The sequence below is a fragment of the Pogona vitticeps genome, chromosome 9, assembly GCF_051106095.1.
Source record: "Pogona vitticeps strain Pit_001003342236 chromosome 9, PviZW2.1, whole genome shotgun sequence".
Lineage (NCBI taxonomy): Eukaryota > Metazoa > Chordata > Lepidosauria > Squamata > Agamidae > Pogona > Pogona vitticeps.
Window position 1 is genome coordinate 12,958,978 of NC_135791.1, and position 25,691 is coordinate 12,984,668.

A 25,691-nucleotide genomic window follows, 5' to 3' on the forward strand; every position below is an offset into this window, starting at 1 on the left:
CCCCCTTTCACAGCAGGCTGCAAATCAAGGAACAGATCATATTTGCTGGACATCTGGACTGATAATTTGCACAGGCCCTTTGAATCCAAGCCAGGACCCACATATGTTTTAAGTCACCAAACAGATTGGAAAATACTGTGTTGGAAATGTCTGTGCTGTGGGGGGCAGAACCGATTTCAGACCCGACACCCGCCCCCCGTGAAGCTCCCTTTCCACAAGTCACATATTTTTATTGCAATGTATTGCAATGTAAAAATTACCACATTGCAAAGCCTTTTGCCCAGAGGCAAATAAGACAGTAGGAAGCCATTCAGAACACGTTCAAAAACAAGTCTGCAAAAAAAGAGAGAGGTCTTCTTCAGAAAGGACTCCTCCAGGCCCTCATAAGAAATGGAACATTTGCCTTAACTTGAGGTTCATGATTTCGTCTCGTGATACCAGCAGCACTACAAACACTGGCCAGCAGGTGGAGCGCTGAGCTTCTTTTGGGCTCTCAGTATTGGAACAGAAGCGATTTGATCTCCATTTTCGGAGCATTAAACTCGTGCAGCTACCAAACGGAGGAGTAAAAAGGGGGATGGGAGTGGTGAGGGAGAACCATACAGAGTCGCTGCTTTTCCTCTGGGAAGAGTGCAGGCCACACCAAACCTCCAGGGGAGATATCCTGCCATTTTCTGCCTTTTGGAATGGTTTTTATTGAATTTGCCATCCTACTTGGCATCTTGCAGTTTTGCAAACATCCCAAAATTCCAGTTCACCATCAGTAAAGAATCAATTATCCAGAGCTAAAAAGAAGAAGAAAAGAAAAAGAGAAAAGAGCAAAGGGATACATTTAGTTCAGGACAAGGCAGGCACATTTTGGAGACAACCTTGGGCATCAAGACACGCGCCTCCAAACAAATGAAAAGTCTGAACCAAACTCAGTCCTAGGTGACTAACATTTTAATTGTTCCGGAACATTTTAATCATTCCATTGTTTTGAAATTTATTTACTCTTTTTTAAATCTGTGGTTTTATCTTGGGTCCCCTATGGGGAGGAAGGCAACGAACCAACAAACAAATAAAAAGAAAAATTCGATTGCTCAGAAATGTACTCAGAAGAACAAATAGGTGTATATTCTTTAGTTCCTTGCTATTTTGATTCTCCACCTTTCTGCTTGTTCAATGCTCTATATTTATCTTTCCTCTAAACTTTTTTTTCTCAACAACACTGTGAGGTAAGTCAGACCACAGCTTAGAAAAGTATTCACCCCCCCCCCCCGGGGGAAGGATGGACAGTTCATGAACCCACCCACCCCGGCTAGCATGGCTAACTGCATGGGTGGAATGTCTGAACAGGGCGTTCTGTGTGTGGTCTGAGACTTGAGGTTTTTTCATGGATTTACAACATTGGCAAAATCTGGACTCTTCCAAGCTTGGGTGCTATGGGTGGGCAGCCACTGGCCTTACAAGCCAGACGAGGGCGCTATTCAGGGAAAGAGGCAACTCCTTCTTTGTTTGTCCCTCAACCCAGCATTTTCAGGCAAGGGGCTGGTTGTGAATCCTTGACCCCCAAATGCGAGAGATACTCACGTATACAAAGGCTGTAGCTGCAAGTGCGACATCTTTTGAGGGGCCTGGTAGCCGTAGGAGTCAAATCCTCCAATGAAATCAACTGCGGAGGGGATGGGAAAAAATGTGTAAATGTGCAAACATATTACAAGGCCAGTAAGGGGGAACTGCGCCCCTCTTGATATTGTTGGAACTGCAGCTCCCATTAGCCAGTGGTGAGAGATTGTGGGAATTGTAGTTCAAGAACATTGCCCACCCTTTCTCTAGACCAATGGCGGGAAGACTTTGAGGCCTCCTGCTAAACCACAGTCTGACCATCTGGAAACATCCCTTCATGATTTCAAGCAGAGAACTGCTTCTGAAAACACGGCTGCACAGCTTGGCAGTGTCCCTTGGATTCGTCTTATAAGTCTGGATGCCCAGGTTTTATCAGTGGCAAGGAGTGCCTTGGTGACAGTTAAAACTAGCGCGTCAGTTGTGCCCGTTACTTGGGAGCTCTGATTTGGCCATAGTGATGCATGCCCTAGTTGCATCTCGGTGGGATTATTTTAATGCACTCTACGTGGGTTTGCCTCTGGAAAGTGTCTGGAAACTTCAGATGGTCCAAAATGCTGCAGCCAGATTGTTAACTGTGGCTGGTTACAGGGAACATGTGACACCCTGTTACAACAGCTCCATACTGGACACAATACAAAAGTGCTGATTTTAACCCATAAAGCCCTAAACGGCTTTGGTCCAAGCTGTCTAAAAGATTGCATCACCCTCTATGAGCCTGCCCAGACGTTAAGATTTTCAGGGGAGGCCTTTCTCTCAGTCCTCACAGACATCCTCACAGGTGTGTCTGATGGTTGCTTCTTCCAGACTCTCTGTTGCTTCTCCCAGACTCTGGAATTCCCTCCCATGTGAAGCCAGGCTGGTTCCATCTTTGCTGTCCTTCCACAAGCGGGCGAAGACCTCAAGATGGCCTGTTAGAACTTTAGGACCTACATCAAGAGCCACCCTATTGATCCAATTAGCCCAGGGTCATCTGCTCAGAACGGCACCAGCTCTTTAGGGTTTGGGGCCGAGCTCTTGCACAACAGCTTTTAAATAATTTAGAAAGTTAAACTGATAGGATTCATGCACCAGATTCACGATAAGGTGCTTCCTGCATTACTGTGTGAAACAATGGGATGAAAGCATTTTAAAATAAATTAAATAAAAATAAAAGTGAAGAGCAGATATTCATGGGGAAAGTCTACACTGCTTCTGACAAATGTGCGGTCTCACCTACAAATGTGCGTGTATGCATGACACTCCTGAGAAAGGTAGGTGAAGTTGCTCGACTACAAATATCAGCCTTCCTCACCATATGCGGTGCTGGCTAGGGCAGATGGGCATGGCAGTCCAGCAACATCGGGCAGGGCACACTTTGCATGCCCTTGACTTAGAGCAGTGGTTCCCAAGCCTGGGTCCCCAGATATAGTTTCTGTACTACAACTCCCAGAAACCTTGGCCAGCACAACCAGTGGCGAAGGCTTTTGGGAGTTTTAGTCCAAGAACATCTGGGGACCATAGGTTGGGAACCACCGACCTAGAGAAAGCAGAAGAATCTGGAGTGAAATATGTTACAATATGTAGCTCCTGTATTCACAGGGATGGAGTGGTGCTGCTAACTTTTCTATTACCATCAGTCTTGTACTTATAAAGATACAGACCAAGAAAAAGTGCCAGGGGTGAACCTCCCCTGTCAAACTGAGAGAAGAAATAAGTTACAATGGCTGCATTTAAAAAAAAAAGTTGAAGATCCTAAAACTACTGCTAGGGAAAAATAACCATGTCAAACCTACTCCAACTTTTTCTTTCTTTCTTTCTTTCTTTCTTTCTTTCTTTCTTTCTTTCTTTCTTTCTTTCTTTCTTTCTTTCTTTCTTTCTTTCTTTGCAATTAAATACACAGAAAAGCATTCAAGAAAGCTACATCAATAGGTTAGCCGTAGCTCATACTCATTCCACCCTCCCTTCCAGTCCTCATGCTTTTCCCCCACTCCACACTGTCTGAGCAAGTCAAAGATGCTTTTAATACACTTTGAAAATTAATTTTCCTGCAGCTGAGGTCCAGTTTCATCTTTTTAATGGACTGTCTTATTAGATTTGGGAAGAGAAGAATGACTGTCAAAGAAAAAAAAGGCAAAAGCTAGCTAAATATGGTTAGCAAAGAAAAACAGGCTTGAAATATCAGATTTTGCCCAGATACCCAATTCTAGGACTAAGGTTTTGATAATCCATACAATTTGTAGCTGCTTCAATGAGCTTTTTGTCGAGTGCAAAGTTCATTAATGTTCATTTGTGTCAGATAATACTGTTGAGACTGAAGATGCCCCAACAGAAGACTTGAAAACACACAAACGACTGATTGCAAGAGATCGGCACGTGTCCGACTTCAAAAAATGGTTCTAATTTTCCATTACATTGGTCTAGAATATTACTGAGATAGCCCTGGGCAGGTGGGTTGATTTCTTTGGGGACTTTTAAAAACTTCCCTGTACAGTGGGCATATTTACTTCATTTTCTTGAGCAGTAACCATCCAATAAGCTGCCGCTAAACTCCTGGGGGAAATAAAGGAGCAATTTATGCTGCTACACAGGCCAATTTTATCTTTTTTTAAAAAATTGCCTTTGCTGTAAATTCCCTTGGGAGCCACTGCGGTTAAAAGGAGAGATAAATTTACATAAATAAGCAAGCTAAACAGTGGCATTCCACCCCCTCCTCTCCAGGCACCATAGAGAGGTGCAGATTTTTAAGAGCAGCCTCTCTTGAGGCAAATAACTCCAGGTAGTGTGTACTACAACTCCTATCATCCCCAGGCAGCATGCCTGGTGGTCAACTGGATAGGAGTTTCAGACTAAAACATCCAAAAGAAGCCAGCTGAAATCCATAGATTTTAAATAGGTCCATGATTTGACCACAATAACATAGGTCACTTTTTATGGCCTAACTGGAAAATTGAAATGTTCCATTTCGATCACAAATGGAAAATATTGCTTCTCTGGACTTTAGCTCACAGAATCCCATAGCCATCAGGGTCATCAATTCTGGGGATTACAGTCCACAAAAATGTTTTCCCCTCTGCGCTGCAGATGAACCTACATGGAAGAAGTTGGAGCTACATTTCACTATGACTGACCCATTACATTAGAATTTGCTTGCTACAACCCAGAAAAAAATACAGAGAGATTTGGAAGATTGGAATAAGCTACAAATCTCAATGACCTTGCCTGACCTTGAAATGTGTCTGGAAGGCCAAAAAGCCAAGAATAAAACTTAGAACTTAGAACCCTAAAAGACTTAAAGAGGGAGGAGGACTAGAACTGCCGAATTAGCTTAAAAGGCCTGCACTATGGTTTGGATAAAAGAATGGATAACATTAGAAAATCAAAGACTGTTGAAATTGGAAGGTCAAGATTTAGAAATTGGTTGACATGCATATGTATGGTATAGAAAAAGCAAAGAACAGACACATTTCTCAGAACATAATTGTGAGGAAAGCCCTATATTTAATATGGCAAAAATTTCAAGTGCAAACCTGTAAGAAAATTCCAATATGGGTAGCCCCAATTGAGGCCTTTACATTAAAAGTGCTAAGCCAGGAGGGAGCCCTAATCACGTATAAAGACTTGCTAACTAAAGATCAAACTCTGAAAAATAAACAAGATTTAGAGGGACTGGGGCTATCAACAGACTGGTGGTCAATGTTGAAACTAGAAGCAAGATATAAAAAGGACAGAAATATGGGGTTTTTTGAGGGGAAGTTCAGGTGCATAAACTATGGGTTTATACAAAAGAGAAAATAATCAAAAAATGTATACCAATCAATTAGAGTATGACCTGGAAGACGAGAGGGCGAAGGAAGTGATGGTCAAATGGGCATAAAACTTTGGCAATAACGTTGATATAGATGACTGGATGAACATGTGGAAAGATAATTATAAGTTAATTAAACCAGTTAATTTTAGAGAAAATATCCTTAAAATGTTTTATAGATGGCATTTTACTCCAGTAAGATTGGCAAAAATGTCAGAAGGGATCAGTAATGATTGTTGGAAATGTAAAAAATATAAATAAAAAAAATCCAGGGAATTATTATCATGTATGGTGGTCATGTGAAAAAGCAAAAATAATTGGTTACAGGTTTGGGAAATGTCACAAGAAATTATGCAGCAAAAACTAAGCTTTAAATCCAAAATGTTTTTATTGAATATAATACCAGAGATCATAGATAAAAAATAAAATATAGTCTACTGTATATATGCACAGTAGTTAAGTTACTCTGGGCCCAAAAATGGAAGAATGGTGAAATACCAACGATGGAGGAACTACCAAAGAAGCTCCTGGATATTGCAGAACTGGATATGCTTTTAGAGGCAAGATGAGATCAACTGAGACACTTTGTAAAGAAAAGCTGGAAGATGATGTACAGTTGGATCCAGAAAGAGACAGGAACTTAGGGGAAGAAATGATTGTGGCAAACCAGTACTTATAGGAACCTATTGATAATATTAGATGACCTAGACCAGCAGCTGCCACGCAGAGCCATTTCTGCGGGCACACAAGCCATAATTTGCCGGACCGCTACTCCCCCCCCCCCCCGCGCAGCCAAACCTGAGAATGCGGCTGCAGCCACAGTGCTGGCACTTCAACAAGCGGATCCAGAGTGGGGTCTCGAGGCACCTCCATGCCCAGGATTCCCACTTCAGGTTCTTCTGCCACTACTTCCAGTTCCACCACCATGGCACGCCACCCAGTGGTTATCCCCACCCCCCAGTATGGACACGCAAGCCGAAAGAGATTCCCCGCCACTGACCTAGACAATGGCAAAATCTATATAATCTATATATGTCGTATGGATGTCTTGTTTTTGTTGTCTTTTGCTGTTTTTGTTGTGTCTTACTTTGATGTTTTATTATGTTTGTATGTATGAATAACAATAAAATAGAATTTAAAAAAAGAATTTGCTTGCTGCTGTCACCTCAGTGTGTGTGTCTTTTTTATTATTGTTACCGTATTTTTCTGTTTACAAGGCACACCCGTTTATAAGACACCCCCCCCCCCATTTTTCTAACCCCCAAATTAAGAAATGTAAACTTAGATGTGAGTATTCAGTCTCTGGGCTCAGAATGCTCGGACATTACGAGTCCCTGTTGCATCTGAGCCTACAGACTCCACCTTCAACGAGGTGTGTTCCAATTGGTTTGTTCAGCATCAACTGACGTCAGTTCCATAAGGCTCGTAATTTGAGGAAGCCTGTTTACAGAGGCAAGGTACGGGCCATTTTGTTCTCTCCTCAACTTACTTCTGTGTATAAGACGCCCCTCAATTTTTAATGTAATGATTTTAGGAAAAAGTAGCATCTTATACATGGAAAACTACTGTAAATATTCCCATATTTTCCCATATGGAAAAAATACAGTATTTTATTTTGTTTATTGTTATTTAATTTGTTCATTTACTTGGTGAGTGACTGGGTTTTAATTGTTGTAAACCACCCAAAGTAGTAGCTTGCCATTAGATAAATATTAATCTCAGTATTACTAGACACCTCAAATCTATATAGCCCAAATATTTTGGTACATTTGAAAGTGCTTTCTCTTGTTCAGTGTGACTTCTTTGCATAATACTTACAGCTGTCTTCTTCTTCCATAAACACTTTGCTGACGTAGCAGGCATAAACGAATCCAAAGAGCTTCAAATATAATTTTTAAAAGGAGAGAAAGAAAAAAACAATTATTTGAAATCAAGGAAATGGAAGGAGATTTGGTATCAGATATTATCATTATGATGCTAAGCAAATTAATCAGATGACGAACAGAAAATATCAAGCATGATGTTTCATTAGGGGAAAAGATCCAAAGGAAATAGAAGTTAATACTTTTATGGGGATCAATTTTAATGGAGTACAACTCCCCCCTCCCAAAACGTAGGACTCGTAATGTAAAAACAATTCCCCCACATCTCCGCCTGAATATTACAAGGAATTGAACAACCTTATGAGTTTATTAAATTAAGAATCAGGGACCCAAATCCTGCTGAGTAACTATGCCTGCATAACTCAAAGCTGCATAAGTGGTTGAGAAATTCGTGACAAGGTGGAAGTCATATCCAGGAAGCAGTTCCGCAGGCATGTTGAACAACGCACAGCATGATCAATTAATTGTGCAATCAAACACACAATCTGGACTGACTGCACATAACCCCCCCATGACCTGTTGCTAGCCTTATCTCTATGCTACAACATGTACAATAGGATTCCTGCCAGTAACTGTTATAAGCAGAATGAAAGAGGGAGAAAAAGAAAAATGTATAAAATTCTTGGTCCCATAAACTAAAAATGAGAAATTTAACATTTTTCCTCAACACATGATGCTGGGAATCTCACTGTTGCCTAAATATAGTATCTGTTAATATGGTTCCCACTGCAGAGGTATTCGACAGTGCAGGTAGGCATTGTGGAGTCTTTCTGCACCACAGAACCCTACAGCAGTCTGACATAACGTTCCAGAATGAAAGGGAAGGACAAGATTATTTTGTGCAATTCTGCAAAAATGTGGGCAGCATTCTCTTTCCCTTCTTCATCACCACCATCAGATAGATTCTTATCAGTGTCAAGAGGTGAGTAGCAACTGAGCCTCAACAACTACAGGAGGGCATGTGGGGCTAATGGATCACAAGTTGCCCGTCCACATTAGTAAATACATGGACATAAGCCCTACTGAATTCAGTGGGGTGTACATCCCGGTAGACATGTGCTATTAATCTAGGCCAGGGGTGGGCAGTGCATGATCTTTAGGCAACAAGCAACCCAACAGAAGCATCCCAGACCTCCAAGCAACCTCATGCCCTTCCACATGTCTACGTTTTGGGGAAAGGTGTCTTCTATAAGCTTAAAACAGCTCAAAGGAATGGCTTAATCAAGTTCTTTAAAAGTATATATTTTTAAAGTGGGAACTCACAAGAAGGGGTACAGCCCCCCCAAAGGTGCAAGTGTGAGATTCTCCAGCCCGTGAATTGCTAGCAGTTGCCCATCTTTGATCTAGATCAATGGTTTCCAACCTTGGGTCCTCAAATGTTCTTGGTCTAAAACTGCCAGAAGCCTTCACCACTAGCTGTGCTGGCCAGGATTTCCGGGAGTTGTAGTTCAAGAATATCTGGCAACCCAAGTTTGGGAGCCACTAATCTGAAACATCCAGAGGACACCTGGTTGCTGCCTTTGCCCTGCTTTGTTCTTAGGAGGCTCTCCCTATTTAATCTTTGCTGAGAAATGATCAATCAAAGAACCTTTGCCACGATAGCTCCCACATTCCAGTGGCTGTGCTTATTCAAGGATTCTGGGAGTATTCCAAACAAGTAACTTTTCCAAGGTCTGCTTCTTTTTGACTGCTGAATGACTCGGCTGCAGTATACTCTGTGAGTTCTTCTAAAAAATATATCAACACTACCTGATTTACAAATTATAGGTACAAATTCAGCATACAAACCATGTCAATCCTTTTTCCACAATTTATTCTGAAGCTCTCTAGTAGATGGAACAAAGACCCTACAATGTTCAGTGACATCTACCCAGCCCCAAATCATTTGAACTCTACTTGGGTACTCTTTGTGGATGCTGAGTCATAACCTCTTTTTAATTCCTCCACTCCTCTGCTACTAAGAAAGGAACACATGGAAGCCAGCTTGAGGGGTGTTTGGAAAACCTTTCTACCTAGATTGTCCTAAACAGGTTTCCTGAATCATTAAATGGTGCCTGGAATCCAGTTGCTCTTGGTGTAAGGCAAAGTTATGCCTGCAGAAGATTGCAGGGGATTATGGCCAGGTTGGCCAGCACTGTGCAACTAGTTACGCTACTCTGATGGGTGGCGACTGCTCACCATGCTCATTGCTGGGCACCAGCTGTAACCTCTCTGTCCTATCTGCCTTGGGGCTAGGGTGGAGGAAAAGGATTAGGAATTGAGCCCATCCACCTCTTGGGTAAATCTGCCTTTTCTTTTTCTTTTTTCCTTTCTCCTGTGAAGAAACCACTGAGGAGATACAGAAGAAGATGTTGGTGGTGGCAAGAAGGAGCAAATGGAGGGAAATAGAAAAGACATTTTTTTTAAAAAAGGAACAGATTCCTTTCGAGACTCTAACCTCTGTATTTTCCAGCATGATGCCCATGTAAATGTCTACTTGTGTTATAACCACATGCAATTACTTTGTGAATATGACTTCTGTCTTGATGCCATTATTGCTACTGCTGGTGTAATTCTGAATTACACAAGCACAGTACTACAACAGGATTTCAGCCAGTATGTTTCTTTCTTTTCTTTTGTATCTTAGCCCCTGTTTCCAGAGCAATTACACTCTTCAGTAGCCAAAATCTCAGAACTTAGCAGTTGCATTTTGCCTGTAAAACACCAAACAATCCTGTGCCCACTAAGCATGTCCTGTTCCTTAACTCTCCAGGTCTTTAAGGTGTTGAGAGGAAGTCTCTCAGATTGAATCCCCAAGTGCACTGGATGTATGTTGAGTCAAACAGGTGCTGGGTGTTCAGAAAGGAACTGAGGAACACAAGACAAGATTCTTCTCCAGCACTGCTATCCTGATCAAAGCAATAGCCCTCCTGTCAGCCCAACATCTGCATTTAGTAAAAAACATTGAAAAAAAATCAAAGATCCGTTGCAGCTCTTCCTAGCAAAAGCACATCCCTTATTCCAAGGACAAGTTCTAGGTCTTCTGCTTTTCATTCTTAATTTGTATCTTCCCCTACTTCTTGCTTGCTCCTCCACAATCATTATTGCGCTCATGATATTCAAAATTGTTTTTCCTCCACCTTCTGCAGCCATCCCTTAAGCTTGGCTGCAATTCTCTTAAAAGCTAGTGAGAGTGGAGGAATGCATTCTTTCCAAAAAAACCAACTGTGAACCATTCCCTGTTGTAACGCAAGGTGTTTTACAAGGCCCATAAGGTACATTCATTTAACAAAAGACCTGCTGTTGGTTGAAATAAAAATGACTAGAACTAATGAGGTTGGCTATGGGGAATGTCATTATGGGTAGCTGCATTTCATGTACCATTATGCCACTCCTCTAACTATTGCTTTTAGTTACCAAGTATCTTCAAAGAATTACCAAAATCTGAAACTCATATGGTTGCTCCTAGATTGAGACAAACTCTATACTTGGTTGCCCAAGAGAGAAGTAAACTAGCAGGGTGTACATCTGACTAGACATGTAGAAGGCTGTATAATCTTTCATCAGGCATAGGTTTGCTAAAAATGCTTAATGAATCTCAGGGTAATCAGGATTTCCAGTGGTCAAGGGATGAAGAGAGCACATTCCTTAGCATGCACCTCCATCCAAATTATGTAAACTGATCAGTTTTGCATGGGTGCATACAGCGTATTCACTGTTGACAGGCCAAGAATTTCATTTTTGTTCCATTTTGCTCTTCAGGGCTTGGGTATGGAAAGTCCCTCAACATTATTAAAACCTCTGCAATCATCTTTGCTGAAAATGGCTATGAACTTTTCATTTCCTGGTTTGCAGAGAATGCTGACCCACAGGGCCACAGAGCTGCAGATGTCAATGCAAATTTGCACAGTTTCTTTAAGCTGCAACGGGGGAAAACGCTGGAGAACATTTAAATGCTCTGGCAAAGTTACACTTTTAGACTACAGTGTCTAAATTAGTAGGGATGCTGAGTAAAACTGCAACTTTTCCGAGTCTCTCTGGATCCCTGGAACAAAATAGACTCAGGAGCAAACCAGCTCCTTAAAATCTCGTGCTCCCAGATATGTGTTTTGTTACGAGAAGGGCCAGAATCACCTTCCATGCCTCAGTCGTGTTTTAAGGACCCGTGTAACTGGAGACCAGCCGGAGAGTCAGCTGGTACCACCTACCGCAAGGAATATCTGCATTGCACTGCTCACCACCTCAATATACTGATAATCAAGCAAGCACCCAGTGACGGTGATGACATGGTGGTCTTCGAGGGCCAGATTGGAGTTCATCACGGGGGTCACCAGGCAGCCAGGACCATTCTCCATCCACCACGAACGGTGCAGTGATGTGTTAAAAGTCATGATGAAGTCTCGGTCCTAAGAGCAATGGGATCGCAGAAAGATAAAACTCAGGTCCTTGAAGCCTGGATCTCAGTATGGCAGAACCTCAGGCCCTGGAGCCCAATCCAGCCATCGTGGGCTTCCCTGGAGGACCACAACACCCTTCCTCATAAGAATCTCACTGGGCAGTTTGCCATGCTTTATATATGTCCCCCAGCCGCCAGTTTCTGAAACATTGAAATGCTCCTAAGGCTTGATTCGCAGTTATGAGATACACTCAATTAAGCTGGTTATTTGGGATTCCCTCCTTTTCCCTTTGGGACTGTCCACCACTGGAATGTGGTCCTTGAGGATGCCTCTGAAAATTAATTTGGCCCTTGAGCTCTCCATGGACGAGAGCTCTGTAACAAATGTATTGTTATCATCTGGGACAATGATACAGAACTATTTTTGTTCTTTTCCTTTCCTTTCCATCCCACCACACATGATCATTCCCTTGCAGATCATCCCATTCTACCCCACACACAGTGAGTTGTTTTCACAAAACCCATGTGGCAAGTCAATGGGATGATCCATTTCAATCTTCATGCTCTATGGCACTGTATTTCAAATGGTGACTTCAGCACCCCCCTGCTCTATCCCATCAAAGAAAAGAAGTGTCAGTTCAGTGGGAACGAAGCCCATGCTCTGAGCAGATAAAGAAAAAGCAACCCCTCAATGTATCCCACAGGGCATTGTTGTTCCTCCGCCATCCGTTTTGGAAGCCATGTGCCAGTTCAGCTATCAAGAGGAAGGGGGGAAAGGATGGTTTTGAAGCTGCTGTGGCCTCCGTATCACCTCCTGAACCTGTCTCTCCATCTGCCTTGAGCAATCTAAACGCAAAGATGACGGATAGCAGTGATTCAGCTTGTCAGGCAGATCAATGGTCTGAGAAGGGCATGCACCTAGCTTGATTGCAGAAGGTAATTACCTGAGAAAGGTGTCCTACTTCCAAGTAAAAACATATGATGAATGCATTCCATCCAACCCACAGAACGAGCCACACTGCATACTGAGGAGAGAGAAAAGAAGCAGGGAGACAGTTATGAATCGACAAAAGAGGAGGCTGTTAACATCAGGAGAGCCTGCGGCCACGTTTGCAGGACTCCATAATTCTGTGTCTTATTTTCTATTTAAAGTTGGCAACAGAGTCTCTCCTTTCACCAGGGCTATTCACACCCTTCTCCTCCAGCTAGCAAGAACTATCTTTCAGAAGAGAACAGGTAGCAAGACGGAGATGCCCAGGGAGCTGCCCAAGCCAGGGACTGGATGTAACAAGCTGGTGCTGTTGTCTTCTTCTCCGTTGTCTGTAATTATGGTTTTAATGTTTCAGAAGTAACACAATAAATAGAAATGGAGGCATGTTATTCATATAATGAATAGCATTTTCTAGTTACTTTCTGAAGTTTTAGTGGCATGTAGACAGCTTTTTTTCACATTTCGTGCCATGTTCTTATCTGCTTTTCATTAAGGATCAACAACAATAGCAAAAGAGGAAGAGAGCTGCAGCAAGAAGTGTGATAGGTTACCTTTCCAATACTGTAACTAATGATGGCACTCTATCAAACCCCAAAGATTATAAAAAGTCATGGAAATCAATGATGTTTAAACGTAATATTCCAAACTTAGCAAGTAAGCAGCTCAGAGAGAGGCCCACACCAATCAGCAGCCTTATCTTCAAATGTTGAGATACCTGTTTAAACAATTCTACAGCTGTGGTCTGTTACTGCAAAACACCAGAGTCCCTGTGACCCCGCACAACAAGGTGAAGAACTTTAGTGGGTCAGATCCATTTCTCTGCCTGGAACCCACTGCCAAAACCAGCAAAAAGTTAACAGGAAGTGACTTGAAGTACATTTCCAGTTTTGAAATGCGGTGTGGGTGCAACAGAGCAGGGGAATTTGGATTGCCACCTCTCAAGGCTTCTGGGAGCAAAAATGTACCACTTTGGCTGGGGAAAAAAAGAGGGGCTGGCGGAGGGATGGAGGTTGAGGAAACAGCGCATGGGGGGTCACAGATGACCCCAACGCTGCACCTTGTCCACCCTGCCTTAAAAAGTAACAAAACTATTATAGCATCAGGTTTTGTGGACTACAGTCCACTTCATCAGATGTGCGGGGTGTCAGCACACTAGATTGAGGGTGAGAGGTCACTGTTGGTCCACTCTGCCTTTAATTTCCTGCTGAGACTCACCACCTACAATCCCACCTCCTACCATGTGCAGTGTGTGTATGTGAAATCCTGCATAACACCTTGAACATCTGATGAAGTGGAGTGCAGTTCACAACAGTACAAGCTTTCATGTATGTATTAATTAATCTTTAAGGTGCCAGAGTCTCTTTATTATTATTTTTCCCCATTAAGCTTAAGAACACAGTATGGATTGTTATTGGTAAGCCTTTACAGCAACAAACAAAACCCTCACAAGAAACACAATTAAATCCAGCAGATGGCTGTATCTGAGAGCCTTCATAACTCTGGTCTCTAGTCCATTCAGGCTTACACGGCAACACATCTGGCAACCTATAAGGTGCCAACAAACTGTCTGTTGTCAGAGCTGATTTTTGTGACACCTGACACCACTTAAAGTGAGTCAGTTTTGCAGATGACATGGCTGTGGCTGTGAATGATCCCATAGCTATAAATCCTACTTGCTTCAGACTTAGCTAGTCACAACTCAAATTGTGAATGGTCTCCACGTTCACTGACACATGAGCATCAGAATGTAACAAGAGCTCACACTCAGTCAGACTGACAGGCAATTCAGTTCACTTCCTTGCTCCCAGAATGCCCAACCAGTTGCTCACAGGCAACTCCTAAGGAACATATGTGTTCAACTACACCATCCATCTTGTGATTGACACACAGAGGCATTCAACCTCTTGATTGAGAGAACAGAGCCAGAAATGGTTCCTTTTCTGGACTGTACCACCCAGATTCCCTCATCCCACAACTAGTGGTAGGAACTCTGTGCTGTAGTCCAAAAAAAGAGGTTTCTCCAGATCTGCTGCTGGAATAGATAGCCATTGCCCTTACTGTTCCGTGTCTAGTCACGCTGGCCACATGACCACGGAAGATTGTCTTTGGACAAACGCTAGCTCCTATGGGTTGGAAACAGAGATGAGCGCTGCCGCCTGGAGTCGGACACGACTGGACAAAATTGTCAAGAGGAACCTTTACCTTTACCTGTCCTTGTGCTCACTAAAAAAGGCAATAAGATTTTGGGCACTGTGCTGGGTCATCTCACCATCTGACATAGCATTTCATGGGATTATTTCTCTTTCCCTCCCTAAAGAATTTTTGATGTGAATCAACAGGCAGGCTCCCATTGTGCAAGCACAGCTTGGATTATTTATTTATCTTTTTATTTTTGGACTATATCACCCAGAACCTCCCAGAACATATTTTTATAGATTTTTTTTAAAAAAATTAAAAACCTAATCAAAGGTGGGAAGGTCTTCTGATTTGTCTACAGTTCTCATAATCCAAGAGCTACTTCCTCAATCTGAAGGATATCTTTAAAAAATCAAGAAATTAGAATTTTAATTTTAAAAAATATTAGTAGACACGGGGGATCATATTTCTGCTGACCAAAGCAGTTAAGAAGGTATATTCTTATTCCAGAATGAATCCATGGTGGTTACAAAGATGGCTGCCTCCCTTGTCTAAGTACTTACCAGTATGAGATATTTTGACCTGTACTGAATGGTACCAAAGACTCCCAGGATGACTGCCATAATATGCAAAAAATTAGCCAAGATGGGCACCCACTGATAACCTAGGAAGTCAAAAATCTGCCTCTCCAGGGCTGCGATCTGTAAGAGAACAAAATGGGGAGAGAAAGCAGAGAATTACTCATTTGGCAGCATCTCACAGAACACTTAAAAAAGGAGAAAGAAACGCATCCCATACAATCAAGGACAAATCCTATGGACTATTATAACAGACAAAAACATAGGTGTCATTCTTTAGGTGGTATTGAACAAGCACATAATGGAACAAGGGGAATTCATTAGCAATAATCACAAACAAAAGCCGTGGAGGAAGAGGTGAGGAGGCAGAAACCCACAGGATGAAGGCAAGATTCACATGAAAAGTTGGGGGAGAGGGGCTTTACCTTCTGGGAAGCCTCCCCTCTCAGCTCCTGGTTGAAGAACAGGCTGGGTAAGGACCCTCCAAACATGGCTGGACTACAACTCCTAATACTGTATCAGCCCTCATCATGGCCGATGCTGACTACAGCTGGCGGGAGGTGCAATCCAGCAATATCTGGAAGGCCTCAATTCTCCTTGTTTTGGATGGCAATAGAGGAGGCCATGATTTGATTAACATCCGTGTGGGGGAAAACAGGGGCTAGTGGATTTCATTTTTGAAGGCACAGATGTGCATTATGGAGTTACTCTCATGTTTTATGAGAAAGTTTGCCTCTGCCCCTCCTGCCCTCTTAGGCAAGTTTTAGCAACGAATATAACTGAGTTCTACTGCAGGATGCTGTACTTTCTGTTTCTTAAACAAATCCCCACTGCTTACAATTATTATAAGCATTGCTTAGTATGTTTTAATGGTTTTAACTACAGTAGGACCCCCTCATCTGCAGTATCAATATCCACTGATTCACTTATCCACTGGCTGAAAATACTAAATTCAATTAATTTTTTTTTTAAAAAACCCAAAATATCCAGCGTTTATTTACCACAACTGGCCACTAGATAGAGGCAGAGACCATCCAATGTCTACACATTCAATATCTCCACTTTTTCAGCATCTGCAGGGGAGCAGAAACCTAATGTATTTAACTATTTATCTGTTATTGTTTACTATGTTTTAATTGTTTTAACTATTTAACTTGGAAGGAAGGAAGGAAGGAAGGAAGGAAGGAAGGAAGGAAGGAAGGAAGGAAGGAAGGAAGGAAGGAAGGAAGGAAGGAAGGAAGGAAGATATGTCTGCAATGGTACAACATTCAGTGTATGGATTAAAAATAGAGGGGGCTAAGAGAAATGTGTGCTTTTGTGTGCATTTCATGTCGCAAGTGTATTTATAAAGGTGTTTATCCCAATATTATACATTTTGATACACATTTCTCTTAACAGCTGGCGCTTAAGCAAGGCTCAGCTGCACCAAGAAGCCCTCTCATGCAGCTTCTTGTCCAAGAGGATCTAATGGTACTTCATGGAGGAACTGCCACCTAAGATTTAATTGTTTGTCACATTGTGAGCTACAGATCCAGCAGTTGCTGAAACATTTCATTTCCCCAAAATTATCTTGCAGCAAACCATCAGTTGTTGTTTGTTTTAGTCGTTAAGCAGTGTCCGACTCTTCATGACCCCATGGACCAGAGCACGGCAGGCCCTCCTGTCTTCCACTGCCTCCCAGAGTTGGGTAAAAAAAAAAAAAAATCAGTAACTTTTATTTAAACTGTCTTTCTATCCCAGCTTCTTTCTGAGTGAAGACACTGGTCCTCCCTCTCTTTTCATCCTCCTAACAAAACTGGCTGGCTCAAGGACAAACAGGGCAATCTTTAGGGAAACGTGTCAATGGTCACAAATCTGACATCAGAAACCACAACACATAGAAACCTGTCTCCAGGTTTAGAACAGAATCATTATAAATCAAGAATACAGAGGGGAAAAGCTGAAATAAAATTTATATGCATGGTGGACATTCATATAAATGGATTGAATATGAGCCTAGGTTTCTTAACTCATTACCAAATGTAATACTGTACTTGTGCTGTATTATCTACTGCCACTGTCATTTTCTTCATAACTACCAAGCCCATCTTTCACCACAAGGCTCAAAGGTACAAACTGTCAATATTCCCTACATTAATACACATGAGTCCTCTATCTTCTTTCACTTTTAGATTTACTTTTACAAATTCTTCCCCCCCCCCTCGAGTTTTATCGTAATCCCTAGTCTTCCAAACAACAACAACACACCCCTTCTCTCTCTTCTCTCTCCCCCCCTCATCTGTGCTCAGGCCTGGTGTTTGTTTTCATCTCCTGGATGAATGTTTACAGCAGAGCCCTAAAACAACATCAGTCATAATTTACTGCCTGTAGATGTACCTTACACCCAAGAGCCAATGATTATTTAGAATGCTCTACTTGTGAAACCGATATTTCATTCAACATTTCATTCTGTTTCCGTATGTCTGATGAAATGGGCGTGTCCACAAAAGCTTACATTAAAATATAAGAGTTAGTCCTTAAGATGCCACAGGTTTTTTTTGTCTTTGTTTTGTTTCTTTGAGTTTTGTCTGAGATGCTTGCACAGACTAACATGGCTACCCCCTCCAAAATTACAGTTAAAAAATCATTCTTTTTCTTTTTTTACTTTACTTCCAAGCCCTGATTAATACCTTTTCTGTGGTTGAGAACTTTCATCTGGGTTGCTGTGTTGTGTTTTTGGAAGACTGAGCCTTCCCAAACCACCTCAAAGTATACCCGAAACAATACTCAGGAAACCAGCCCTTGGCAGTGATGTTGAGAGAGTGTTTCCCCTCAGCTCTCTGTGCCTGGTGGTTCAATGGAACTGTGGGTTCTGCCCTCATGTTATAATCAATTATGAAAAACCTGCCCGTTTCAGAGGAAAGCTATAGCGGTCTCATGTTTGTTCATATGCCACAACACCAGCAAAGTGGAAGCTAGTGATAATATCGGAACAGATGTGCCCTGCGTTCAGGTCTCATGGTATGCAAAGCCACAAATTATGATTCCTCACAGTTAACTCACCTTGTGCCAATATCTTGCCACGATCTTTCACAGAGCTTGGAAACATTACTATAGCATTACTATAGTACTGAGGAATATCTGGAAATGTACACACTCAGCATAACATTCTCATAACATTCAGCACAACATCCCCCCCAACAGGGAGAGTCTGAAAAGACAGGCAGCTGGATTGACCAATAGCAAGGACTGAGTTTAATGTTTTTAAATCTTTATCAGGAACAAATCTTTTGTACAGCTAATGGCTGTTAACTGCCCATTCAAGACCAAGCTGCCCTCAAACACTTTGCACTATAGCCAGGATAATTCTAAATAGGCTTGTGCCTTTTCCTTGGCATTGTTTCAATCTTCAAGGATGAACCAGCCTTCCCTTGTAATTTGAGCCACCCTCGTCTGGGGCTTCAGACCCCTGGATTTTAAGGGTCCAGGGTCCAGTACACTGATGCTGTCATGGACCTCTGAGGGCCAAGAGTCTGCAGGACTTGGTAGTTCCTCACCACTGTCAGATTCGGATACTTTGCCTCACTGGGCGAGATTCAGCCGTGATGCCCAAAATTTTTTAACGTGAGATGCCTGACCCCACCCAAGTCAAGGTGTATTAGCACACCTCAACCAAGTTCTTCTGCCATCTGCAGCAGAAAATCTTCGCTCACGTTCCTCTAGCAGTAAAAAATGCACCAGTAAAAAACAGCAAAGTAACAGTTTGCTGGACTCTGATGCCATTACAAATCTGCAACCTGAGGTGGATGGCTCACCTTACCTTATGGCAGGGCCAGCCCTGGGCAAGAATTATACTGTAGGGATTATTTCAAAAGGTTTGGAACAATGGTGTGTGGCAGGCATATGGCAAGAAGGTCTTGGGTACAATAGGATATTGAGAACCTAATTACCCAAATGCAGAAAGTGAAGTTGCCTGCATTGATAATTTATGGTCAATTGTCAAGTTGTTCTCTTTCCCTCCCCCCTCCCTTTCTCTCTCTCTCTCTCTCTCTCTCTCTCTCTCTCCCCCCCCCCCATATGTGTTTAGGATTCTTGTTCTCAAAGTGACCTCTTTCAGCAGAGTATGATAAGCAGATGATGAGAACCCAATAATCTTGTCCCTTCACTATTTATGATCAATTGTGGAAGGTTTGTGTGTGATGGGTGGGTGGGTGTAATGCAAACTATCAAAAGTCTTGGCTATCTCATAAACATGGCTGATTCAAGCCTCTTCCGCTGCTTGAGCCAGAGCAATCAATCACACCACCCATGTCATGCTACACTCTACCCAAAGGTCTCTGTACTATATTGGCTCCTGAGGCACCAAATCACACAAGTACCTCTTCCATTCCTGGAATTGAAAAACAAAATGGCTGGAATCATATTGATGGAACTATGCCTGAAAAAGGATGGTAACATCACCAGCAGAATATATTTTCAGTAACAAAAGACTTCCCCCTTCTCTCCTGTCACTTCTAACTTGTAGATGATCCATTTCATTGTGTGGAAGCCATGGGAGTTGTGAGGAGGAAGTCTTTCATTAAAAAAACAACAACACCCCTGCTGATGACATCATCACCCTTCTGTAAGCATAGCTATTGTTGCTGTTGTTTCGTCGTTAAGTCATGTCCGACTCTTCGTGACTCCATGGACCAGAGCACGCCAGGCCCTCCTGTCTTCCACTGCCTCCCAGAGTTTGGTCAAATTCATGTTGGTCACTTCGATGACACTGTCCAACCATCTTGTACTCTGTCGTCCCTTTCTCCTCCTGCCTTCACACTTTCCCATCATCAAGGTCTTTTCCAGGGAGTCTTCTCTTCTCATGATATGGCCAAAATATTGGAGCCTCAGCTTCAGGATCTGTCCTTCCAGTGAGCACTCAGGGTTGATTTCAAAATGGACAGGTTTGTTCTCTTTGGAGTCCAGGGACTCTCAAGAGTCTCCTCCAGCACCACAAGCATAGCTATACCTACAGGATTTTGGTCAACAATACCAAAGTCACTAAATAAATCTTCTGTTTACTTTTTAATGATTCCAAAACTCTGTTCCCAGAGACAGCGGCCTTCCTGTCCCTAGTGGGTGATCTGGCTCTGCTCACAGAGGCAGCAGAGTCCCTGTCATTTCAAAAGTTTAGGTTTCTGCTGGAACACACTGACTCTATTCCTCTTCTTTCCAGATTTCATTTCTCGGGAATTCAAATAAAGATTTATTCCCATCTGAAAGTTTATATCCTCCAACAGAGAGTATACTGCTTCTTGACAGACAAGTAGACTTCAATCAAGGAGTTTGTATTGGGGCTCTCTGTTGATTAAAGCTTAAAAAAAGATTAAATGTTTGCTTTTAACTCATTTGTTACTTAAACTAATTTACCAATCATTACACTGATTTCCTTTTTTTCAGGTAAAATGTACCCAGAAGGGAAAAACCACAATACCCCCCCTTTTTTTTTCTTTAAAGGTACACATGTCTGCAACCACATATCCATTTTTGGACTTCTTCTTAAGCCTTGATCAGCCTTCCTTCATTATGCGACCCCCATCTTAGCATATACTAACCACTATACGAATGATTAAGTAATATGCTAGATCAGAACTGTCACTGCTTAAATGGACCCTGGTTCATCAGAAAATAAATTTGCCCCCGCTTATGTCACTATGCTATCAATGGAAGTGGTCCATTACCAGAGACAGGGGATTAGGTGGGAAAAGAAATTGGAAGCAACGTGAGGTTTCAGAAAGCAAAGAGCTATTGCAAAATTCCTATTAGCACAGTTAAGACAATCAAAAGGTAATCACAAATATGCAGACTTGCTGAGATCTATTAGCCTCTTCATGTGGGGAGGATCCTACCCAGCTCGAAAGTAATACACCATGAGTACTCTGTTGCCTGCACTGTCTTACTTTTATGCTCATCTCTCTATTTTAAAAGAAAAATAATAATAAAATTAGCTGAAAAGCAACTCTTATATTTTATGAATATTTGCTGCTTGGAAAGCAATGAGTAAACAAGAAATGGCCACAAACTAGGGATCTTAAAAGTAATGATTAGCATCAAGATGGCAGGTTTTTAACATAAGGCACCAAGTAGAGTGCCAGGAACAGAGAAGGTGGCAGAACCAGCCTTGAAGTCATGGTGTGCATATGCTCACCATCCAGAGATGATCTCAGGGCCACTCTTTATTCATTTGTAATTCTGCAAAGGTTTATTCTCTCTCTCTCTCTCACTCACTCACCCACACGCACACACACACATGATGTAAGCAATATTAACTAACTTCTCTAGGTTTCTAATAAACTGTACCTCAAGATTTAAGCATAAATCCTAGTGTAAGTCCATAGCACTCCACCTTGAGTACACCCAGTGAATCAATGGCACTTCTGTAAGTAACAATTTGCTATTCAGCAACTGCTACACTAACCCAATCCAGTCCTTACCTCCCGCACAGTTATCAATATGCTGAGGGAGAAACCATTAGCTGCTCTCTCCTTCACCACCACTTTCTCTAGCAAGACAGCAATGGGGCTGGAGAGGAGAAAGTCCTGATCACTCTATGCACAAGCAAGAGCTTCTCCTTTTCAGATATGCTATTCTCCCTATGGAAAAAGTGAGGACAGAGAAGGGAGGAGATCATCATTCCTCTTTGTACTGTAGGCTAATAACAATCAGGGAAGGAACAACTGATTAAGGTCATTCCATGCCCTCTGTTTGGAAATCTCTGTATGTTATGTCCTCTAGGATTAGTTATGACTTATGATTAGCAAGGTTTCCAAGTATGTTAGATATTTGAGGAGTAGTTTTATCCCCCACTTCCAGGGAGTTTCAATGACCAAGTGGGGTTTTGAACCCACTTCTCCTGAAGTCTGCCACTCGATCCACTACACCATACTTGTACTCTGAGCTGGAACTAGAATTAGATTTAGGTCTTGAACTCAACAGCATTGTACATTCACGGAACTGCTCTAGGGGTACCCCTTGTGTGTTTTCTAAAAATCTCCCTTTGCTGACTTTATTAGCATAGATAGAATCTGGAAGGAGAGGCCACATATCATTTTCCAAGGTTCATTCCCTGGCACTTCCAGTTAGGGCCTGCTTGAGACACTTCATCCCGATGTCTAAGCCCATTTATATTCCATGCCCATGCCATCACTTCTGCTGAGCAACAGAGCAACCTTAAGATTAACTGCACCCTGATGGGCCGTTATCCTTGAGCTATGCTATTTCATTTGCCATATGCCTTGGGCTCAGTGGGGATTTCACTTAATTAAGCTGCACTGGAAATGGACACTTCCAAAGTAATGAACCTTCTGGAACCACCAAAGAGATGCCATGTGGTAATCTCACAGTCAAGATCTCAGCTTGGGCAAAGCAGCGTCAGCCTTCAAACAACCTGGGATTTGAGCAACCTATCTAATAGGAAGCCAACTACAAAGAATACACATAGGATGGAATGAAAATATGTCCATTCCGTGGTCCCAGTGGATATTCTTGTTCTGAGATACTATGCAACTTCAACTTGGGGGGGGCGGGGTCAAAAAGTTTCCCCATCTCTGCTCAGTCCTCTTCTCTGCATTGCTGGACTACACAAAAGTGGATTTAACATTTTCGAGCACTAGTCAGCACAGCCAGCGGTGAGCGATGACCAAACATTCCCTACCCCTGCTCTACAGGCTGGCAAGATGAGTGAAGCAGAACCTGGGATAAAACTCACATTGTCATGGTCACAAGAACATATGCCACAAGACTGATTAAAGTATTCATTAACCACTATGTCTTGGCCCAAAGGTGGCAAACCTATGGCCTTCCAGCTGTTGGATTGTAACTTCCACCATCTCTGTTCACTGACCATGCTATTCAGAGGTAAGGGTGCTGATGTCTAGCTACATCTGTAGAGCTATAGGTTTGCCATCCCAGGTTTAGCTTTTCCCAATCAGTTTTATCAGAACTTGGGTTACTAGACGGTCAAATGAGTCGTCCTCCAAGAAGGCTGCACCCCAGAGAATCTGCTCCACAAGGTCATTTCCTCACTTTGCCTCTGGAAACGGCTGGTTCCGCATCTAGATGTGCTGAGCAACATCTCTCACACTATCCTTGGCTAGGGACTATAAAAGCCACGGTCAAATTGCTTTTAAAGAGCACCAGGCTGGGGAAGGTCCCCAGCTAAACATTTGGCCAGATGTATACATTTCGCATATCTATGCATACTTTGCCCACTCGGTTCCAATTCTGAATGTTTGGAAAGCAGGTAGGGCCCCACTGGCAGGTAAAAAAAAGGGAGAGCATTGAAACAGCACTCGTGGCTGTCCCTGATGTCCTATAGCAAGTGGTGAGCCAGTTTATCAAAGCAGGAAAATGGGTTTGACTGGCCTGATTTGTTTACATTAATGGTATCTTGCCTGCCAGTAACAATTGCTCCTTTCCAACAGAGTTGTTGATTGTTTTATTATCTGCTGTATTATTTTTTATAATTAGATGTCAAAGCATTGTGCATATTTTTACTGAAGTGCTTCACAAGCAAGAAACATTCCTCCACCTAGAATTTCAAATTTTAGTATACACTGGCAGTTTTGTTCAGACCAAATTGATACACTGACAGGAAATGAACTGTGTCACAAACAACTCCCAGAAATTCTAAGTGCTCCCTTTTCACTTATCCCATAGATCAGGAATCTGACTCATGTTGCCCTTAAGATGTTGTTAGAACTACAGCTCCCAGCAGCCTTAGCTAGCATAGCTGATGGTGAGGGATAATGGATATTGCAATCTAAGAGCATCTGGAGCGACACATGTTCTCCACTCCAGTCATGGAGGGAAGGTATGCCAGATACGTTTTTATTACACATTAATAGTCTTCTGATGACAAGCATCCTGCCTACGTAAGTTGGCATTATCATAAAAAAAGTAATGGAAAAATGCAAGCTGATTGCTTAATGTGCTTCAAATTGGTACTGCTATATTTCTTGATTCTTACCTCTTTTAGTACCTACACTTCAGCTGCAGACAATTAAACGTGAATTAAAACTGCAGGTGAGATTTTTCAAGCATTAATAGGAAGGCACTTCAGGATCCATGCAAATGGTGCCAGATCAAAAAAAACAACAACAACAACTATGGAAAGCAAATGCCTATAAGGATGCCTTTTTTCACACCCAAGATTGCTTTCTAGGGCCACATCAAGGTGTATTATACCCCTTAGTCCACCCGACCCGCTACTGAAATATTTCACTGTAAGCATTCAGTCTCATTCTGAAGTCAGGATACTGCCACTCTCCAGCCTTTGGAGAGGGAGTCTATTTTACTGAGGGTATCTAGCATATTCTACGTGCAATGCTATTTTGATTTATGATGTTGGTATCCTGCAGATGTTTTAACTTTGACTCCCTTAACTTCTGATCATTTCTTTATCTCAGCTGCCTTGGGAGAGGCTTGGGGGAAAACCTGAAACTTTCTGAACAATGGTCCTTATGGCATAGGGGAGGAGCCTCAGCCGTCTAACAACGCTGATTTTGGATGCCAATAGCAAACTTGCACCAGCCTAAACACCAAGCTCTCACTGTCTTTGAAGAAGTTACCCCTGGAGAGACAAGACATGACCCTCAAGAGGTTATTTAATGGCAACTCTCCACCATTCCTAACCATCTGTTTTGCTGGCTAGGCCTGATGGGGGTTGTAGTCCAGCAGCATCTGGAGGGCCACATATGGTCATACAGGAGTCCTGGGCTCAAGACATTCCCCCACTCCACTTCACTCCCACCCCTATGGTGGATGTGGTCCATCTCCCTGGGTCTGGATGTTTACATGCCCACTGGATTGTTCAGAACTCCTTGAGACACTATTGCTTTTTGTTGCATATTTTGAATCTGGTGAAATGAACTCAGTTTAGTGACAGCACCCTTCAGAGGTTACTGTACTTGGATCTGAAGAGTGGAAAAATCTCATTAATCCAGCTGTTTCCCTCACCTGCTGGTTCAAAATCAGATGCTGCTGCTATACGAAGTGAAAATTATGGAGCCCAGTATTGACAATCTGAGCATCTCTGAATCACCAGAAGCCACCTGGCTCTGTGTCCTCAACAGCTTCCTCCCCCCCCCCCCGCACAAGTTGTGGGAAGATGACGCACAAGGCATGTGGGATTTCTCCCTTGAAATCAGTTTCTCCATGGCTCGTTGGGCTATGTCTAAAGCAAGCATCTGTTTGTGGAAAGGATATGTTTGTCTTAGTTTACAGTTAAAGCTTCTCTTGAAGGCTGGAGGGGAACAGGGAGAAAGCCAAGGCTCCCATGTTTAATATAGGTACAGCATTCATTCATTTAATCAGGCTT

At 42.4% G+C, this 25,691-nt stretch overlaps 1 protein-coding gene across 3 annotated transcripts in view; it reads right to left on the reverse strand.

The window, feature by feature from the left end:
• Positions 1 to 209: 209 nt before the first annotated feature.
• The window catches only part of NKAIN1 (sodium/potassium transporting ATPase interacting 1), a 48,970-nt gene continuing 23,488 nt past the window's right edge, over positions 210 to 25,691 (reverse strand). The window contains exons 2-7 of one of the 3 annotated variants that reach the window (XM_072980391.2): positions 15,341 to 15,478; positions 12,595 to 12,675; positions 11,524 to 11,660; positions 7,211 to 7,271; positions 1,573 to 1,654; positions 210 to 785 (exon numbers count right to left, since the gene is read on the reverse strand). In XM_072980391.2, the coding sequence (XP_072836492.2) occupies positions 772 to 785; positions 1,573 to 1,654; positions 7,211 to 7,271; positions 11,524 to 11,660; positions 12,595 to 12,675; positions 15,341 to 15,478 (513 nt within the window). In that variant the 3' untranslated portion in view covers positions 210 to 771. Of the gene's footprint in view, positions 786 to 1,572; positions 1,655 to 7,210; positions 7,272 to 11,462; positions 11,661 to 12,594; positions 12,676 to 15,340; positions 15,479 to 25,691 lie in introns of all 3 variants that reach the window. The other 2 variants (XM_078380208.1, XM_072980390.2) reach the window with 2 other exon arrangements.